Source organism: Lactuca virosa, chromosome 5, assembly GCF_052849685.1.
Source record: "Lactuca virosa cultivar CGN04683 chromosome 5, Lactuca_virosa_CGN04683_v6, whole genome shotgun sequence".
Lineage (NCBI taxonomy): Eukaryota > Viridiplantae > Streptophyta > Magnoliopsida > Asterales > Asteraceae > Lactuca > Lactuca virosa.
In genome coordinates this window covers 66,925,704-66,948,248 of record NC_136430.1, presented here as the reverse complement: position 1 = coordinate 66,948,248, position 22,545 = coordinate 66,925,704, and the positions used below count along the sequence as shown (strand labels likewise).

General features: G+C 35.1%; 1 protein-coding gene and 1 long non-coding RNA gene across 2 annotated transcripts; one reads left to right on the top strand and one right to left on the bottom strand.

The window, feature by feature from the left end:
• Positions 1-12,804: 12,804 nt before the first annotated feature.
• On the bottom strand, positions 12,805-13,278 carry LOC145111344 (uncharacterized). Its single transcript, XM_079047631.1, has one exon. The coding sequence runs from the start codon at positions 13,276-13,278 to the stop codon at positions 12,805-12,807; it is 474 nt and encodes a 157-aa protein (XP_078903757.1).
• An 8,282-nt stretch (positions 13,279-21,560) lies between these two features.
• On the top strand, positions 21,561-22,105 carry LOC145112270 (uncharacterized). The gene is made up of 3 exons (XR_013710494.1): positions 21,561-21,712; positions 21,891-21,992; positions 22,079-22,105. It is a non-coding gene; the product is annotated as an uncharacterized LOC145112270 (long non-coding RNA).
• Positions 22,106-22,545: the final 440 nt, after the last annotated feature.

The following is a 22,545-nucleotide window of genomic DNA, read 5'->3' as shown; positions in this document are numbered from 1 at the left end:
ACATGGTCTTACATCCAATGCCACGGGCTCCCCCTGGGTCTTCCATGCAAATCATACAATCACATAGCATATCAAATCACAGAATGACTAACACGTATATCATAGTCACATAATGAGCCAGCCTTGGTGCCTTAGACCCATGGGTATGGTGAGAAGACTCACCTTTGTCTGCTGAATACAAAAGTTGCTCTCCTAACAGTCCGTAATCTCCCGTGCTGAATAATAATATTAATTAATGTCAGGACCTTACTTAATCAAAAGAAACCCAAATTCTAAACCCCTCCATGAGGCCCGATTATCCTTCCATTGCTAATGGACCCAAAGTCCAAGTCCAAAATTATTAATGGGCCTCTTGGCCCAATAACGCCCAACCAATTACCATGGCCCATAACAGATGAAATGGCCCATAATTTACAGAACGAAACCGAGTCCATTAACCAAATGAGGCCCAATGGCTCAAAGGCCCAAAATAGATTCGGCCCAACTGTGATGCGTACGCTCGGCGTACCATCCTGGTACGTGCAGCGTACTGGGTTATTGGGACTACGCGTAGCGTACACTGGGTATGCCCAGCGTACTACCAGGCTAAGCACTTTCTCCATTAAGTGCTTAATACCCGATTCCTTTACGTCCAGAAACCAGATCTAAGTTTGTTAAGACGCCCTAAGGCATAAAGTTGGCAACTTTATGCCTTTGCATGGGTTATATACACCCAACACCTCCATTAAGACCTTTTCAAGGTCTTTAACCCATGCATGAGGCCAAAACTTCCACCAAGACTCCATTTTTATGTTACTAAAGGACCAGGGGACCTCAGATCTGTCATTCCCATCTTCTGGAGTTGCTTAACTCACTAATGGAGGTCCAAAATCAACCAAAAGGGACAAAGTAGGAAACCCTAGCTAGATCTAGAGATTTAAGTGGAAAGATGCAAGCTTTTTACCTCCAGAAGCTTTGAAAGATAACCAAGATGCAGATCCTTGAAGCACCAACTCGTCCCAAGCTTGCATGACGACTTCCTCTTCTTGGAATGAACACTAAAAAGGACCACAATGCACTCTTAAGGCTCAAAGGCACTCACAAAGGTTATTAGGGCTTCCAGGAACGTTTGAAGGTGAAGGAGGCTGTTAAAGGTGTGGCTCAAAAGAGTTAAAGGTGTTTATATAGGTCACAAGTCCGGGTTTTAGGGTTTTGTCCCTCTGTTGCATACGCCCGGCGTACCCTTACGTACGCCCCGCATACGCAAGGCTCCTTCGCGATCCTTCTCCCATAGTACGCTAAGCGTACCCTTAGGTACGCCCAGCGTATGAGAGGGACCATTTTTGCCAATTAATCTATTTTCAAGGGTTTTAAGGTGTACCTGATTTGGAGTGTTACAATCTTTAAGGGTTTACATTTTATCCTCATTCATGTTTTTGGATTTGGATCTTGAACCAGGTTCTTGTCCTCAAATTTTGGAATTTGGTTATTGGGGAAGCCTGATTGAACTACTTTTGCATCTGGGTTGTATTTGGGTTTTTTTGCTTTTGGGTTTGTAACTAGTTTTTTTGTTTTTTTGTTTTTTTTTTGTTTTTTTTAGTAGATGTTTGATTTAAGTTTCAAGGAAGAGAAGGTTTTGAGCAAGTTGAATTCCCACATATCCATGAAGATGCAATGGTGGTTGTCAGATGTTTTTTGAAGACAGAAGAAGAAGGTGAGGAGGAAGGGGAAGAGGGAAGGCAGATAGGGTGGTAGTGAGAGCCAGGTTTCTCATGGTGGTTGTTGGAGGGTGGCGATTCTTTATCGTGGGTGGTGGTTGATGGTGGTCGGCGCCTAGTGGTCGGAGTGGGAGTCGGAGCCGGAGTAGGGCTAGAGTGGGTGTGCAAATGGGCCCCACTTGTCAAAAAATTAATTAATTAACTTTTTAATTAAAAAAACTGAAAAAGAAAATATTAAGGGTATTATAGTCATTTCCTATTAGGCAGGGACTTACATTATAACAAAATCAAAACATGGAGACTATCCGAGTGCAAAATAAAAGTTATAGACCAAACACAAAATTTTTGCAAATCACAGAGACCATTTTATTAATTTGTTCTTAATTAAATGTCTAATTGCATCTTTTTTTGTTAAAAAGTCACTCTTATATGTCATAATATGTGGCAGACGAGGAGATGAAGAAGGCTCGGTACCACGAGATGCTGAGGAGCGACATTAGACAGCTTGTGAGCCGGTCCAGCTGCAAGACACTGGAGGATATGATCACTCGAGCCAGGGAGAGGGAGATCGACTTAGAGGCAGAGAAGAAGAGGAATCTAGACGAGGGTCAGACATCTGTAGGGTCGGGCAAGAGGCCCAAGGTATCGGATTCTAGATTGAGGGGTCATCAGGACCGTAGCCGCTATGGCAAGTGCGGCAGGACACACGAGGGTGCGTGTAGGAGCGGTATTGGTGGTGATTCTGGCTGCTTCAAGTGCGGCCGGATCGGTCATTATATCAGGGATTGTACTGCTACCACCACCCAGGGATCAGACTTGATCTGCTTTCATTGCAGTCAGCGGGGCCACAAGAAGGCCCAATGTCCGAGTTTGGCAGTAGTGGGACAGGTGGTGGCACCTGCCGCTGCGACATTGAGGATCACCAACGACCGTTAGGGCTGAGCAGAGGCGCTTGCGGCGAGGAGCAGGGCTTTCCAGTTGACTACAGAGGAGGCACGAGCAGCTTCCGGTGTTACAGGTGTGTATATTTTATTTTCCTATAAGTTTTTATTTATGATTTTATTGCTATTGCCTCGCATCCATATGATTAATTGTATCTTGGAGTTATACTTCCTGCTTATTTTCGGGTTATATGCCATCTACATATTATGAGTCTTAGAGTAGTAGTGTGAGGTCGTCTCCTTATATAGTGGGTTCTTAGGATGTGGTAACTATAGCAAGTGTGATTGGAAATTGGGAGGTGTTCCGTTAGTCTTCAAGAGTTGTACTGTTTTAGTGTTGGCTAGTTTTGGGAACACTAATAGTGGTAAGCATTGGTCTCCAACAGATTGATCATTGGATGGTAAGAAGGATTAGGAATCCTTCCAGTCTTGTGTACTGTAAGATGTTAGTTGAATCTAAGTGGGGGAGAATCGTTCAGGTATCCAAGAACAAAAGTAGATGTGAGACTAGGGTGAGTTCGCATTTCCATTGGAGAGGAAGACGGCCCAAGTGGTTGTTTGGGTCGAGGAGTGTGTAAGTTGGGAGTTTGGGAAACTTCCCAACGTTGGGTTCGCATATTCTTAGTGTTTGATAGCTGGTGTTGGGGAATCAGGTTGGGAATTTCCGTCAGAACGAGAGTTCAGTCAGGATGCTAGACCGCGTGAGTACTCGACTTTGGATATGTTCGGATTGGTAACCAACGGTAAGACCATAGTCAGCGTTGAGATAGCGTGGAAAGTGTTGTAAGACTACGGGATAGCCGTAGCATTCACCAGCAACCAGATAGCACGGAAAGTATAGTATGACTGCGGGGCAGCCGTAGCATTATTCATGTGGTCAGATAGTGTGGGAAAGTGTTGCCAGACTGCAGAGTGAGTCGTAGCATTCACAGATTCATTCGGATAAGCTAGGCCAGGGTGGGCCAGTTCGTAGGATCGTGGAAAGGCCACAGCAGGATCGGAATCAGGAAAGGATAGGTAGTGGGAATTTGAGGTGGAGTTGGGCCTGTGTAGCCGTAGATAGGTGGGACCTGTGGGTAAGGCCACTCCGTGATACAGTTTTGGGTGGGACCCGTGTGCTTATAGCAGTGCAAGTAGGACCTGGCAGTGACCGTTGGGTCAAGGTATGGGGTCGGGGATCCGAGGATTTATAGAGCCAAGAGTGGCAATATGGATAGGGTAGTCTCGGTAGCCGAAGTTTTCTTCGGAAGTCGCGGGGAGCGACTAAAAGGGTGTTTAGTGGTTCAGCAACCGGGTGGGAATCCGGTATTCCAAATAGTGGACATATGTGTTTGGACCTGGGAGGTCCCGGTTCCTTCGGAAGGTAGATAAGAGGCAGCGTGATGTTCGGGCATAAGTAGTGATTATGAGGGTTCTTGTGCGTAGGGTAGCTTGCGGATCGGAAGAACGAAGACACTTACAGTTGAATTAAATAATCTCAGAGTAATTGATTTGACTCTGTTCCGCAACTCTCGTCTGAGTCTAACCGTTGCAGGGATGAATCTTTTACTCGAAGGATTATCTGAGCCTTCTGTCAAGTATGATTGTCCTGCAAATAGTTATGTGTGGGCAGTCTGTTAGGGAGAAAGATCAGCATGGATTCGGACTCTAGAAAGGCAGAAGTGATTTGCTGAAGCTGAAGTTCATTTTCTTCGGGATGGAAGTTCGATTGGTTTTCGGTTGTCTTGAGAAGATGGTCTCACGTATAGAATCATCGGTGGCATTTCTCAGATCATTATTGGAATATGGGTGTTAGTAAGGAAAGATTTCGAGGACGAATCTAATTTTAAGTGGGGGAGAGTTGTAACACCCTGATCCGAATCGATTTCCTAATTCGGGATTGTGGCCTGAGAATAGGTTGTCATAAGGCTTAGGGCCTTTAAAAAAGAGAGATCTAGACCCATTTAGGTACGAATAATGTAATTGAGGTGATCTGGGAGCTGGGTTGTGTCTTGGAGCCAAAGGGTATATCGATAAAGTGGCAGTTCGATCTCCTTATGGGTTTTGGTTTTTATTCAGAAGGCTTTAAGGCTTGGGCGTGTTGTTAGGAGCGTAGGGCTTCTTGCCACCTTTTCATGGATATGAGGTTCGTCGGCAACGGACCTCGGATGAGGAAGATATGACACTTTGAAGTTATTGGCAATATTGGTCCCTAATGGAGAAAAGTGGCAAGCAAAGACCATGCATGTAAGGTGGCCAGCGCGGAAGTACGCCCAACGTATATTGGGGGTATGCCCAGCGTAGTGGAGTAAATGGACGCAGATGTTGGAGGCGTACGCCCAACGTACGTTCAGAGTCTCCAAACCCTAATTTTTATGGTTAAGCACTATATAAAGAACATTATGACTCAAACCCTAGCCTCCTTACCAGCCTCTCAACCTCAGAAACCCTAGATAGCCTCTCATCCTCCATTCTTGTGTGTTTTTGGCTTTGAGAAGTTCTTGGTGGTGTCTAGAAGCTTGAAAGAAGAAAGGAGAAGTTGGATCCGAGATTACATCACCATTTGGCACTCATTGGAGGTATAAAGCTTTCAACTTGCCTCATGAATGCTTAGATCTATGTTAATGGATTTTTGGACCTCTTTAGGTCCCAAGAATGGATTTTTATGATTCAACTTCGTTTCTAGGCTAAAGGTTGCCACCCTTAGTGCTAAATGTGTCCCTATGTCAGTAAATTTTCGATCTTTAAGGTCCTTTTGTGACCATGCATGAGTTCTAGTCATTTCCATGGAAGTTAGTTGCTATATTCCAAGTTTGGGTCCATTTGGTGGGTTGCAAGCCACCAAGTAATCGACTTTATGGATTAAGACGTTGAAGAGGACTTGGATCTATGATTATAGCCTTTGGAATAGCATATTAAGTGCTTAATGAAAAAGTGGCTTAACAGAGCAGTACGCACAGTGTACAAGCCATACAGCTGTACGCTTAGCGTACAAAGGAGTACGCCCCGCGTACTCAACAGATGTGGGATTTGCGTGTTTTGGGCCTCGGATTGGGCCATACATTGGATTGGACTTTGTTTCTTTAGGCCTTAGTGGGCCATCAGAAGATAGATATTTTGGGCTTAGAATATGTTTGGGCTTTAGGGTAAGGCCTATTAGAGGGGTTGGGGCCAATTTAGCAAATTGGGCCATCAGTGGGCCACTAGTGGGCTTGAGAAGTCTACCTAGTATTGGGCCTTTAATATTATGGTTTTGGGCCTTAGGTATGGACCAAGTTGGATTAGGGGTAAAATGGTCATTTTACCCTAAGGAGGATTATTGGTTTGTGGACTAAGGTGTTGTTTGTTTTTTTGAAGCCAAAATGTCTACAGTCTGCGGACCACATCTGCAAGCCTCTACGGCAGAAGAGGTGGACCAAATGTATGTAGTCTGCAATAAGAAGACTGTTTGTTTTTAACGTCTGCAGCTGTTGAAATAAATTAATTTTTCAAACATAATTTCATGTTATAAACATTAAAAATGCATTTTCCGCAAAAAAAAAAAACTGCACGATGGTCCATGTTTTTTTTTTATTTAGGTTAAAATGAGGTTTGAAGACCTTTGAAGACAGTGGCCCATGTCTGCGCCAGAAAGACCTCGCGCAGACGTTTTTTGATCTGTGCACTTCCAAAAAACAAACACTCTGCGAGGGCATATGTCTGCGCGTTGTCTGTGCGTCGCAGACAAAAGTGGTTGCGCAGATCTTCACAAAAAAAACAAACAACCCCTAAGTGTTATTTTGGTAATGGTAGCTCGGGGAGTCGAGAGATCAACGGTTCAGGAATCTGCCAGCTAGCAGCCAGAGGTTTATCCATAGGATTCTGCAGTCAACTTTGTGAGGTGAGTTTTCTCCTGTAGGCAGTGTTGTAAAACTCGCCGAGTTGGCCGATTACTCCTCCGAGTACTCGCTACTCGGCCCCTTACCGAGGCGAGTTACAGAATCCCGAGTACTCCCCGATCGGTCCCTTACTGAATTGAGTAGTGTTGTAAAACACGGTCAACTCGGTGATTAATATGTATAATATACTTAATGATTTATTATTTAACATACACACATGTGATTATTACTACATATATATCTTAAAATGTCAGTAATTATTCACGAAGTGAAACCATTATGTGTTTTTTAGCTTTTGTGTATTTAGATGTATCTAATTTTGTTATATATTTCAATCAACTTATGATTTTGACATAAATAATTTCCCTAAAAATATTTCTACATAAATTACCGAATCCGAGTACTCCCCGAGTACGTCCGGGTACTCGTTACTCGGTAGTCGACCGAACAGGTACCGAGTAACGAGTTTTACAACCTTGCCTGTAGGAACGGGTCGAAGGCACCAACGCCGGCCCGTTTATGTATGTTAGTATGTTCCAGACTAAGGTCCGATGTCAGGGAAAGCCCGAGGAATGTTTGTATGCTTCCAGATTTCGGTCCGATGCCGAGCGGGGCCCGAGGAATGTTTACATGTATGTTTCTGAGCTACGGTTCGATGCCGGGTGGTACCCGATGAAGGAATGCATGTTTAGTTATACTTGTTATCTTTGTGATACTTGTATGTGTCTGGTAGGGAGGTGAGTGTGGGCGAGGTCCCGTATCTCATCACTAGCTGTGAGTGGACGGGGTTCCATATCTCACCATTAGCAGAGTAGGGTCGGGGCCCATGATAGGCGAGACCTTAAGACTAAAAATATATAGTGTGGTGCATAATTCTTTATGTACTAGCATGACTATATGTTATTGAGTGTATGTGTATAGCGGGCGGGGCCCGGAGACAGGCGGGGCCTAGTAGAAACAGATCTATATACCGAGCGGGGCTTGATGCCAAGCTGGGCCTGATGCCAGGCGGGGCCTACTGCCGGACTCTGTCCGATGCCGGACGGGGCCCGAGGAAGGGCGGAGGCCCAGTTTATGTGATTATATGTATGGTATGTGGTAGCTTGGGAGACTCACTAAGCTTCGTGCTTACAGTTTTCAGTTTTGGTTTCAGGTACTTCCGGTAGCAAGGGGAAGAGCTCGGGATGATTGCAGTGCACACACCATTTTTTTAGCCTGGGATGTTGTACTCTGATATGTTTTGACAGATGTTTATGAGATTTTGAGAAACAATAACTTATGATTTTCATGTGATGTTTGATAGCTATGGTTTTCTTAATGAATAAAAATGAAATTTTTGGACCGTATTTTTGGGATGTTTCAAAGTGGTTCATAAGTCATATAATGAGACTTTTGTTTTGGGAAAATTAACAATAAAGTCCCAAAATTATTTTTTTAATAGAATAGCCCATGAAGCCGATAAATTTCTCCACTTTACTTATTTTGTCCTGTCAGCCGGTTATGGTACTAAATCGTTAATTTTTCAAATATAATGAGACTTTTGTACAGATTTCCTCAAAATTTTTATGTAATGTATTAACGTCCTTTTAAGTATTTTTTTAAAGTATTTTTGCACACACACACACACACATATATATATATATATATATATATATATATATATATATATATATATATATATATATATATATATATATATATATGTATTTTAAATGTACAAAAATATTTTTTTTACGTATTTATATGAATTTTTAAATATTTTGGTATATTTTTCACGTATTAATGTATTTTTTGGTTTTTAATGTATTACTTTTTACATATATTTTTTTGTATTTTAAAAATAAAAAATATTTTTTTTATGTATTTATGTGTATTTTTGAAATATTTTTAAATATTTTGGTGTATTTTAGTTTTTTTTTTTTACGTATTTATGTAGTTTTTACTTCAATTTTTTTTGTAAGATAAATATTTAACATTGTAAATAAAGAAATATTTTTCAAAGACGATCATTTGCGATCAATGTCATTTTTGTAGGTAAATTCTTTTTTTTTTCTTGAACTCAGTATGTAGATTAATAAAGTTAACAAATATCTTTGTCATTAATAAAGATATTCTTAATCTTTGTTCATCTACAAATCGAATTCCAGAAAAAAAGGAATAACTTATTTGGAAAAATAAAGTTGATTGTTAATTATCGTTTTTGAAAAATATATGTTTTGAAGTACTATAATGTTATTTTCTTCATTTACAAGGTTTAATAGTTAACTTACAATGAAACTTGAAGTAAAAAAATACATAAATACGTAAAACAAATATACCAAAATACATAAAATACTCAAAAAAGTACATATAAATAAATAAATAAATTAAAAATACCTAAAAAAGTATAAATACATGATAAAACATACCAAAATACATAAAAGTACGTAACAATTCTTAAAAATTAATATAAATACATAAAAAACACGTTTATACATTTAAAATACATAAAAACATATATATATATATATATATATATATATATATATATATATATATATATATATATATATATATATATATATATATATATATAACATAAAAAAAGTTTTAAAAAGTACTTTTAAATACGTAAAAAGCATAAAAAATACATAAAGAAAATACATAAATATGTGATAAAATATACAAAAATACATAAGAATACATAAAAATACTTAAAAAATCATATAAACATATAACAATACATTTATACTTTTAAAATACATAAAAAGATAAAAACAAAACTTAAAAACTTAAAAAACTTAAAAAATACACACACATATATATATATATATATATATATATATATATATATATATATATATATATATATATATATATATATATATATATATATATATATATATATATATATATATATATATATATATAAAAGAATGTGTGAAAATACTTAAAAAATACATATAGATACATAATAATACATTCATACAATATATAACATTTTTGAAATAATGAGATTTTTCTAAAATACTTAAGTTTTTATACATATCGTTAATTTTTCTAAAATAATGAGATTTTCTAAAGATTTTCCTTATTTGAACTATAAAGTAGCCTAATGGACGTAGAAATGAAATCCATAAGGACGTAAATTAATGATTTGACACCTCTTTCATAAGATACTTTAGTTTCAGAACAATAAATACAACACAATAAGAGGATTGTGTTTGTAATTAATTAAAAATACTAAAATCATGCAATACAAATTAATGTTGAAATTCAATGGTAACAAGCATCTAGTGAGCTAGTATTGAATTAATGTCAAATTCAACTTGTGGTTTAAGTTTATACTAAAGAATGTTAACAATCTCTAAACATTATTTGATTTTTCAAAATGTCGAATTTAATCAAGCTCTTCAATTAGACATAATCTTACTAAATTAACCTTATTTGTTAATTGCATTATGTTATCATCTCATTTGTTTTAAAATCACAACTTTTCAATTAACCATATGCTTAAAAAATGTTAACTATTTATTTTACCGTAATATATATATATATATATATATATATATATATATATATATATATATATATGTATATATATATATATATAACCATATTAAACTACATAATTATTCCATTGTGCAACGCGCAGACATTCCCCTAGTATATATATAAAGAAAACATTTTTCCTTTCACCACATTCATTTGAAACTCCCATGACTTTTCAACTTCTTTCTAATAATGATTATAAATTGGTTAATAATATTAAATAAATATCAAACCAATCATAAATAAACTAAATTTCAATATTAAAGTAATATATTTATTTCTACTTATAAAGTTATGTCTTTAACTTTTAACATATTATACTTAATTTATTAGTTTTAATATGTTGTTGTATATAAACCATTATCAATTTCAAACTACAACTTTTTAGCAGTTTTGAACAATTCTTAAATTGTTAATTTAAATATAACATTACAGGTCAACTTAAATATAAATTGTATTTCAACTTAAAAAACACTAATAATATCTTGTAAATAGTTAAATGTGATAAATTATAGTGCTAACTGCAAAAAAGTAAATTGTAATATCAAATTAACTAAAATATTTCCTAAAGATATTTTTATAATCTTTAAAAGTTTTCAAATAAATAGCTTAAAATAACTTACACTAACAATAGTTAAAAATAACACTATAAATGATTATATTGTTACATTTAAAAACAAAAACCATGTTTGATGTTCTAAATAATTATAGTGATAGAGATTAAAATGTTAAACAAATAATTTTTAAAAAATTACTTAACCATAATAACAACTGTAAATAACATTAAACCATATATTATATTTAATTTTATTCATGAGTAACTCGCGGATAGAGGTCATTAAAACGATTGAGATTATGCAGTTTTAATAGATGTACATATTATAATATAAATCAAAATAATAAATATATTACATCTACTTAGTATAAAAATTATTATATTAAATTTAATAACAACGTTATTGTTATATTTAAGAAAACATATGTTTGTAAAGATTTCAACTATATAGGTGTTTCTGCGCAACGCGCAAGCATTCGTCTAGTGTGTGTATATATATATATATATATATATATATATATATATATATATATATATATATATATATATATATATAGGTAGGTTCAAATGTGAATTAACATCTATTGTGCGGACGTGTGGACAATGTTATTCTGTGAGAATAACAAAGAAAATATGTTGTTTGGTTATGTGAATACGTTCAATCTTACATAATTATTGTCATTATCACGGATTCTCACTAATTAAATCATCTATAAGGTTATTATAGATTTTTTTTATTATTCTCATTCTGTCAGAATGTTTATGGAGTCGTATTCTATAAGAATGAAAATGAGTAAAGAACGATGCGTGAGAACAAAAATGAATAAGAATTAGTGAGAATGCATGAAAATGACGATAGTTGTGTAAGGTTGAACGTATTCACATTAGCAAACAACCTATTCTCTTTGTAATTCTCATAGAATAACATTGTCCACACGTCCGCACAATGGTTGTCCATCCACATTATAACCTAGCCCTATATATATATATATATATATATATATATATATATATATATATATATATATATATATATATATATATATACACACACACACTAGTTTATAATTTGTGGGAACCATGATTACAAAATTAATTCAATTTTCATAGCAAAAATTCATAATTCCTAATCAATTTTTTTAATTAAATAATTTTAAATAAATTATTAATTAAGAGATATACCAAATTTTTAAAGTTAGTTATAACTTCAAATTTAACATATAATTAAAAAAGTACATGTTTCTATAAAAAGTTTAAAATCTATTATTTAAAACCTTAACATCATTAATTGTGATAGTGATTTGCCTAATATATCTCCTTGACACATGTCATAATATTAATGTGTAGTTGTATTTGAGTGACACATGGCAAAATGAGATTAAAACTATTCTTTTAGTAGTATAGGGATAGGGATATATATGTATATACTAGTTTATAGCCCGTGGACACCACATATGATTTTTTTAATAAAATTTTATATTAAAAGTTTATAATTGTTAATCAGTCATTTTAAATAAAAGTTAATAAGAATAGTTATGTTATTTTGTTCATGTAAAATTATAATCATTGATTTAAACAAATATGTAACATTATTTCTGAAGCTATATTTTATTTGTGAAGTAATGACAAAAATAATTTTGTATGATTAAATATTAGATTAATTATATTATAATTATAAAAAATAAAACAACAGCGACAAGCGAAGTAAATTAAAATAGATATATGGAAAATAGGAAAGTTAAGTTGTTGATACAAAAATATATGAAAAATATAACAAATTATAAATCAAAATTTACAATAAAGTGTTTTTAAAAAATAAAATACGTTATAATAAAGAATATTGTATAAACTACTTTTAAATTTCTAAAAACTTCTTTATACACAACATTATAAGTTTTATTTGTGATTCTATCATCCTTATCTAAAATTAACAATTTTAATCATTCTCTACTTTTAACTCTAGATAAGGCAACATACAGTTGAACTTGTGTAAACACCGGATCTTTGAGAAACAAACCAACCTTAGATAAGGACTGTCCTTGGCGCTTGTTAATTGTCATTGCAAAAAAAAAACAGATAATGGAAATTGTCTTCTTTTAAATTTGAATGAGATTTTTTTTTTCAGATGGCGTTAACGACATTCTTGGAATAAAGGTCCGATTTTCAATATTACTTCCAGATATGATAACTGCCTCAATAACACGTTTTCCTAAAGATATCACCTATAGTCTAGTGCCATTACATAAGCCATTTTTCTGATCAATATTTCTCAGCAACATAACTGGAACCACGACTTTCAATACTAACTTATGATTAGGTAGACCTGAGATTTTAAGAGCATTTAAAACATCAGGTGAGTATAAATTGGCATCAAACTGATCATGAATAAACTCTGATTGGCATAGTTTATCTAAACTTAAATATTCGACTTCATCTCCTGGAAACAATGATAGCAAGCGGTCATTTATTTTTCCAACAACTTCGTTTATAGGAGCAAGTATTGCTCTTTCTTGAAAATATACCAGATTGTTGGAATCTTCAAGAATTGATGGATACACAAAGTCAATTAATGAACCTATAGGATCACATGAATCATTAATGAGAAGATCCTGCGGAATATCAATAATTGCCTCTCCATCGTTAGGACCACCAACTTTGCCTTCTCCTATATCCAACAGCCATTTTGCAAAATCCATTGTTTGCTGAATAGCAGAAGTATCGCTTCCGACAGTTCAAATGTGGATGACATCTATTGTGCGGACGTATGTGGAAAATGTTATTTTATGAGAATAACTAAGAGAATAAGTTGTTTGGTAATGTGAATACGTTCAACCTCATACAAGTATCATCATTATCATGCATTCTCACTAATTTTTATATATTTTTGTTTCACATATCGTTTTTCACTCATTTTCATTCTTACAGAATACAATTATCAATAACACATTATGACAGAATGAGAATCATAAAAAAAGTCTATAATACATTTATAGACGATTTAATTAGTAAGAATGAGTGATAATGACAATAGTTATGTGAGGTTGATTTCATTCATATTACCAAACAACATATTTTCTTAGTCATTCTCACAGAATAGCACTGTCAACACAATAAATGTCCAACCACATTTGAACATAGCCATATATATATATATATATATATATATATATATATATATATATATATATATAATGTGAAACCTTTTTATAAACCTTATATATATGAAAACGATTTCAAAAGTGCAAAGGTTTATAGGTTGTTGAGGTGGTATAGCTTTGGGAAAGTTAAGGTTAGGTTGATAGGAGTAGAAAACACTTAATCCACTACGACATCATCTTCATATTAGTATCTCCTATTTATTTCATATTTACCAACCCACAACACATGTTAATATCATCTTTCCCAACCCATTCAATTAAACAAATACAAAACAACATAAGGTACAACTCTTAAAGCACATGGTACGAGTGTGTGTGTGTGTGTGTGAGAGAGAGAGAGAGAGAGAGAGAGTTGATGAACCCGTAGAATGAAGAAAATGAACGGTACCACTCTTGGAGGGAAAATCCTCGCGGCGGTACCACCGGTACCACCAACCTAAATCGGTTCTTCGCGACCCACTGTGACCACCCTTATGGAACTATAGAAGTGACCCAAGATGCTCTTATTATAGTTACATATTATAACGCCTCTAATTATTTTACATAATTTTTAAGATTTTGACAAATATTCAAATGTAAAATTTTATTTGGTGCGTAGTAGTATTAGTTATCAAATATTTAAAAAGTCGATCCGTATATTTTAGTAAAAAAACAGGTCAATTTCAATAAAAAAAGAGATTTATAAAACTAACAATTTTGCATGTATTACTTAAGAAAATAACATTTTTTAGGTAACCATCTTTTTGGAATGACCATTTTGGACTCGATTATGGTCGGGTTATCCAAATAAAACACATGAAACACATTTGTGTGGTCCATCCTATATATATGGGACCCACCTTTTACTGGAACCGTAGTTTCGAAATCGTTCGAAAAAAAATTGGATTCAACCTTTAAACTTCATTTCGAAGATAGTTTCCTATTCAACATACCATATTAGTTTTTATATGATTTCTTACTATGATTTCAAGAATGAATTGCTATGCTTTTCCGGCGCAGAAAAATTTCAGAATCCTTAGAACAACTCTGTAACATTTTGTATTAGAAGGCTTTGATTCATTTTTTTTGTATTTCATTGTTAAAGTCGTCGGTGGGCCTCACATCAGCTTATATCTAATGTAAACAACCTTACATAACATATTAAACCTTTATCCAAAATATTACTTTTGCACGGAATCCGAAGAACTATCTAGAATGAACAGTGTTAGAGTGAATATTCTGATGCGTTATGAGTATAACTACATCGTATGTGATCATGCAACCCTAATTGCTTTGGATCTAAGTTTTTCACTAGTTGAACATGCAATTGAATACCAAAGCAATAAACCCTAAATCTAGCATACAATTTCAAAAATTATATAACAAAAAGAGTTTTGATGATTTCCTTGCTTGTTATGTAGCAATAAAAAGAACTCCTTGTAGTTCCTTGACTCTTGAAAGCTTAGTGCCTCAAATGTGGCACCTCTAATGGCTCACAAACACTACTAGCAAAAAGGATGAGAGGAGAGAGGAGATAAGCACTTAGAATTTCGGCTAGGGTTTCTTCTTAGCAAGAATTGGCCGAAAATTCTAAGCCTATGGGGTCTTTATATAGCTGAAGAGTTGCTAGGGTTTCTGTAGGAAACCCTAATTTCATGCTTAAGGCTTAAGCAACCCATGGAATCCTACTAAGAAGCCTTGGATGAAATCTATAGCGCCTCCCTATAGATTTTCGTCCACTCCGAATTAAGGAGTCCATCAGCCCACTTTCACAACTATCAGTGATTTGCAAAACAACCCCCGTTCTTTTAAACAGTTCCTTTAATCCCAAAATTAATTCCAAATTAATTTCTGATTAAATACTAATTAAATAACATGATTTCTAATTAATATACTATTTTCATAATACATTAATAAATCAATTTATTATTCCAAATAATCAGTTCAACCTCTCTCTCCAAAAGTCATCTTGTCAAGTTGCTAAGGTGAATACAACTCAAAAGGACCATGCTACTATCAAATCAAGTACATACCAGTTATAGTTATGGGCTTAGACACCTAATCCAACAGTCTCCCACTTGGATAAGCCTAATAACAATAATTTCAAGTACGACTTCAAAATTTGACTAGCAATCGTAGCTTTAAAAGCTGCTGTCGAACTCTGACGCAGTCAGTTGTGTGTCCTTAAGATAAGGGATCATATAATCCTCCGTTTTGCAAGATATCATGTGGACAAAGACATAGAACATAATCATTCTCATTGTCCAACAGTTTGTTTCCCGATTTCTGATTTGTATCACAATAAACTTAACTGAACACATCAATTCAGTCCTGACCGGGCCCGACACATAAGTCAACACAAAATCATTGAGGGGACCAAGATATCGCTTTTACCCCTTGGGATAAAAGGAATAGATAAACTTTGACTTATATGCTTGTACTATTTGCTCATCAAATCGTACACAATAATATGTTTTATAACATCAAGTTACTGATGCGTTTACGTATTATCAATGCACAACCAAGTCGTAAACAACAATTCATATATCTCGGTTTAAAGATTATACGATATTATCGTCTCATAATTACTCGTGATAAATTCCATGAAGTAATTCTATGAGCGTGGGTTTAATCCAATACTCAAATCACCATTTCAGGAGTACTCATGAACGTTGCAACAAACCATTGCTATATCTAAACACTTAGACAATCTACAAGCCAATTCATGACAGTATTAATTCAATACTTACTTCCAAAGTATGATCGACTGTGGATAATTTGAATAATCCAATTATTCTGGAAGTAAAACATGCAAAGGTGAAACACAAAATAAAAATTTGACAAGGGATAGTAAACAATACTCATAAATAAATCTCCATTACTTAATCATCAAATGTCAATTACATTTATCTATTACAAGCTTCTAAAATATCTATCTAATCACTAAAACTAATATCGTCCTTCAGACCAATGCTCCTCACATGCTGAACGTGCTTAATCCTACTCAGACCCTTTGTGAGGGGATCTGAAGGAATTTTTTCTGACGATACCCTCGTGACGACGAGAAGTCATTCTTCTACCCGATGTCTGATGAAGTGATATTTTATGTCGATATGTCTGGATCTTCCATGATCCCTTGGTTCCTTGGTCAAGGCAACTGCTCCTTCATTATCGCAAGAAATCTCCATGGGCTCCTTTATGGCTGGCACAACTCCAAGGTCTCCAATGAAGTTCTTCAACCATATAGCTTCCTTTGACGCTTCGGTCGCGGCTATATACTATGACTCACACGTTGAATCAGCCACGGTCTCCTGGTTGGAACTTTTCCAAGATACTGCTCCTCCATTGAGTGTAAACACCCAACCAGACTGAGAATGAAAGTTGTCTCGGTCTGTCTGAAAACTGGCGTCACTGTAACCAGTAACTCTCAAGTCATCACTGCCACCAAGTACAAGAACCCAGTCCTTAGTCCCTCGCAGATACTTAAGAATGTTCTTAACTTCTATCCAGTGAGCTTTACCCGGGTTCCCTTGATATCGACTGACCATGCTCAAAGCAAAAGCCACATCGGGGCGAGTACATATCATAGCATACATGATTGAGCCAATGACGGAAGCATATGGAACTCGAGTCATTTCTACCATCTCGGTATTAGTACTCGGTCTCTGAGTCTTACTCTGCTTGGTATTGCTCTGGATAGGTAATTCTCCCTTCTTGGATTCTCCATGCTAAAACGCTGCAACACTTTATCCAAGTAAGTGCTTTGACTAAGTCCAATTAGTCTTCTACTCCTATTTCTCAAAATCCTTATTCCCAGAATATAGTGTTTGGTGGTCAAACCAACAAATAATGGGATAAAATAATAACAATAAAATGCAACTCACTGCTACTAATTACACTAAAGATAGTATAGAGTAAGCAGGGTCGGTCCACAGGAATACGGGACTTCTTATTTAGCCATATTCTCACACATCATACAATTAATGTTAAAATGGGGGGTTATGTTTGAATTCAAATTAAACTTCATAAACAAACAAGATTAATACTAAAATTCAATAAGAGAAATACATTTTCGATTCTGATTCCTATACATGTGATGTGTTGTAAGGTGTAATATGACTGTAATTTATGTTCAATCTAGGTTGGTAATTTGGATATTAATAAGGTCTAATATCCAAGTTAGCAAAAGTGTTTCATTCAAAATAAGTTCTTCAAATAAAACTTCATTAATTTGATTCAATTCAAATAAGCTCTTGCATCAGATCATTAAATGACATTAAGTTCTTACAACAACTACCAACAATATCCAACATTCCTCATAAGTTCGGGAATATGAACATCTAATCTTTGATTACACTAATTTCGATCTATTTACAATTAATCAAGTGCATGTCACTAACATCAAATCATAAAACATATATGAATTTCACAATTTGATTAACTAGATGAATAAGAACCCTAATTCAGTGATCAAGTGAAAAAGAGAACCAATAAAACATATATTTAAGACCAAATCAAAGATTACTAGATGATAAACATAAAATCAAGTGCAAATTACAATCTAACAACAAAGACTTAGAAATCTAGAATCGGAAATGATAGAGAAGTTATCCACACCTGGCTAAATCAAACTACAAATTCAACAAGTTTTGATCTTAAAATTAACTTACAAAATAAAAATTAAAGTGTTTCCAAGATTCTAGATGATGATATGATCTCCCAAAATCGCCTCCTTGAAGTTCTAAGTCGAAGTTATGTCTAAATGTGCCAGTCACCCAAAATAAATCGGAAGTTACAATTTGAAAATCCATCAGATCACGTTATACGGTCCATGTAACGTATTCCTTGCTATTACACGGCCGTGTAATGGTCTTGCTGTGCTAAATTACTCGTGAAACACGGCCGCGTAACGTATGCCTTGCCAAAGCGCGGGCCGTGAAATGCAGTTGCCATTTTTTTCTTTTCTTCTTTTCTTCAATTTAGCTCCGAAACTTACGAAATTTCACCGAGAGCTTCCCTTGACCATCCTAAGCATGCTTTAATCTTCAAATCACCATGAAACATCCACAAAAAATGGTGAAATATCGACAGATCCTCGATAATGTCCCTAAATGCAATAATGCATGAAAGTTACACTACTAGAAAAACATCCTTTTACGACGCGCAAAACATGACACGCACGGATTTACGATACGCAAAAGTGTGCGTCCTAAAAATAATGTCAGCTCTCAAAAAATTTAAAGGATTTAGGACGCGCATTTTTACGTGCCCTAAAATAAGTGTTAAAAAAAGAAAAAAAAAACACGGAGGGCACCTAACAAATATGTGTGTCATACTGAGGTGTCGCTTTATAATTGTTTTAGAAAAGGCGCGTCTATTATTTTTTTTCTAGCAAGCTAGGGCTTTTTCACAGATAACTTAATACCACCCCTTCCACAGTGCTATGCAATCAAAGACCTGATTATCCTTTCCTCACCTCGTCGGCAAGCTCTGTCTCGCCTCATCTCATTGGGGACGTCGGGCTCACATCTCATCACCGGCCACTGCGACTCCTCAGCACCGACGATTGCATCCCGACTCCACTTCCACTCTACCTTACTCCACCTACTACGACCACTCATAGGCTTCTCCTTTACCTTCGTTGCCATCAGTTCCATCAATTCTCTCATAGCTCCCCTTATTCATCTCAACCTCTCACAAACCTTCACCGCCTCCAACCCTCACCGCCTCTTCTTGCCTCACAACCCTCACCTAACAACTTTAATTAAAAAAAATTGAAGGAATTGGTAGCGGTTTAAGAACAAATTGCAGATGAAAGTTTTTTCCAGCTTTCCGGTGTTGGCGTCAAGCGTGTTGGTAATATAGTGTGGAGTACCCTCTTTCATCAATTCTTGATAGTGATATCACGTGAGAAATCATTTTCTTTTTTATTGTTGCTCTTCCTAGGGTTTTCTCTGTTTATCGATGTCGTCGAGACCTAACACCAACACAGAGGTTCGCCGGGAAGGGGTAGAAGATGCGGTAGATATTCATAAGAATTAGAGAGAAGAAATATTGCACAAGAAGAGATGTGATGCATACACTGCTAGCCAGCTCACCATGCTCGCTCAACCCACTTTCGTCACCCAAAAGAAGGTATTTAGGGTTTTCAATATATCTCATTTTCAGAATCATAACTCATCGCTGTAATATACGATTTTGAGTAGCAGGATTCAAATTGAAGGGCCATGAGTTCTAAGAAAGATTGGCGAAAAATGTCACCCCCAATTCTATCTTTAGTTTTATCATTGGAAACGGGGTGGGTTCTTAGTATTTAGTCTCACACTGTTCTGGTTCATTATACTTTTCTTCACCTCCCTCTGCTTTGATTGCAAATTTGTTTGAATTTTTGGAAATTGGCATTAGTTTATAGCTTTTCAGTGACCGATCAAATTCAGGAAATTAGTTGATTTTGATGACAACTGGTTTCCAAAATTTACACCAGCTTTGTGTGCAACACTTTACATCAGTCAAGGCTTTGTTTCAGGCTCTCACTCAAAGAAGGAACATCCAGTTATATATATACTCTCATTTTTAGAAATATATGTTATTTCTTACTGATTCTATGTTCTTTTTGTGTCATATGCAGTGAGGTTGCATTTGTTGCTAATAGGAAAAACACATATCAACACATTGTGCTATTTGCTTGGTCTTCAAATAAGAATAATAAAGCTAAAATGATAGAAAAATTTTGTAATTTATATGTTAAAGAATCCCAACTTATGTTTATGTTTGTGACTCAATCATAATTAAATAATGTATGTAATATATTTAAATTAATTTTTCTGCAGGCTGGAACTCTTTCTGACCTCACAGCCTCCACAATCCAAAGTTCATGTAGGGTTATTTTGGTAATTTACTGCAGGCCGGGACTCTTTATGCTAGAAATTTTCAGTTCCCTGTTCTTAGAGAGGTAAATATATACTCTGTTACCCATCATTTCCAAAGTTCATGTAGGGTTATTTTGGCAATTTACCATTTTGTTACTTTCACATCCTACACAATCCTTTCTCACCACCACAACCACTACCACCGATGCTTCAAATTTAGATTTTTGATCCCTTGTTATAAAACTCCCAGAATTTACAGAAATCTTCCTTTTCATCACAGACGACATAGAAGATTTGCACTTTGTACTGCTAAAGATGATGCATACAACAGAGGTAAAGAAGCTTTGATGCTGAAAACTATGGCAGAAGAAGTAGAAGCTCTGATAGAGAAAGGGAACAACATGCTTATGATGATGAAGGGCATTATTCTTCAAGGTGTGTGTGTGTGTGTGTCTGTACAGAGGGTAATATGGTATTTTTGATTAAAAAAAAGGATGTTTTTTGATGTTTTTAAACTTCAACAGGTAAAGTTACATCTACATCAGTAGCTCCAAGCCCTCGGAGTCCTAGAAGTCAAACATAAATCTTACAATTGGGAAATTTTAAGCCTTTTAGCTTCAATATACTTAAATTGGTAAAGTTGGCGTGTTTGTTGTTAGACTCTATGAAAAGCTCAACATTGAAGAAGGAACGTGAGTTCACTTCACTTCACACACATCTTTTATCTTTTCTTTATAGTTTATATATATTTATATTTATTTCCAGTTGATAATTTATGATGTTTGAATTGACTGACACCTGATAGATATGCTTTACTTGGAGCTGCCTCGTTTCTAGGAGGTTCAATCTTTACCCATCAGGTACTTCATTGGACATTCTAATCTTTTAGGCTGAGAGGGCATTTCATTTATAAATCTTTTGCATAGATAGACAGTTAATATGAATATTATGGATATCTAATTTGCAGGCACAGTCTTAGTGACTTTATGAAGCCTGTCTCTAGTAAAGGACTATCAATATCTGATATCCATCTAAGTCCGGATGATTTGGAAATGTACATAGATCTAGCCCCCTTTGTCAACCCATCTCCCTATGTTGTCCCTGAAGATATGTCTTTAACCAAGGTATGCACGCGTATCTCCTTTTTCTCTTTCTATTATATATCATTATACCATTTCTTGTTAAGGCATCAAATATTTACCCAGTTATAGCAATGGAAATTGTTTTGTATTTGGTAATAGGATGAATATGGATTTTTGGTTGGTTTACATGTGATGTGATTGTTAGTTGTTATTGGTGCAGGTGTATAATCTATTCCGTCAATTAGGATTGAGGCATATATTTGGAGTTCAACGTGCTTCTCGTGTGATTGGCATGATCACCAGAAAGGACTTGATATTTGAGGTATCTCAATCTAACTTCTGTATATGTAATATATTTATTATGCCATTGAGTTTGTTTTATGAGAAATTACAACTTTTTATGTGCAGGACAATGATGATTCAGGTTCTGTGGAGTTCCAGTCAACTAGTGTAAGGTCTTTATGATGCCTGTCTGGACTGCATTTCATTACCTTATTGCATATACAACTGTGATATTCTGTTCTAAATAAAATCTCTATCACTTTGGTATGTGTGAAGACTGAAGACGCATCATGTATTAGGGAAAAAAATTGTAACTTTTTGTATTACCCAAGAAGGGAGAATAAATGAGAGTCCCTGTGTGTGGTTGAGGACTTCAATATATGATGCCCTAATAAAAAAAACAATGCTATGATTACATGTATTTTTCAATCATATTGCATTGATAAGAAAAGAATTGAAAGTATGATGTTATGTTATAATACACAACTGAATGAATTAAAAACGCAACGTTGCTGTTTCATGCATTTAACTTGTCGATAAGTTTTTGCATAAGATGCTATAGTTGATGATATCCATTACAAAGTGTAGCTGTT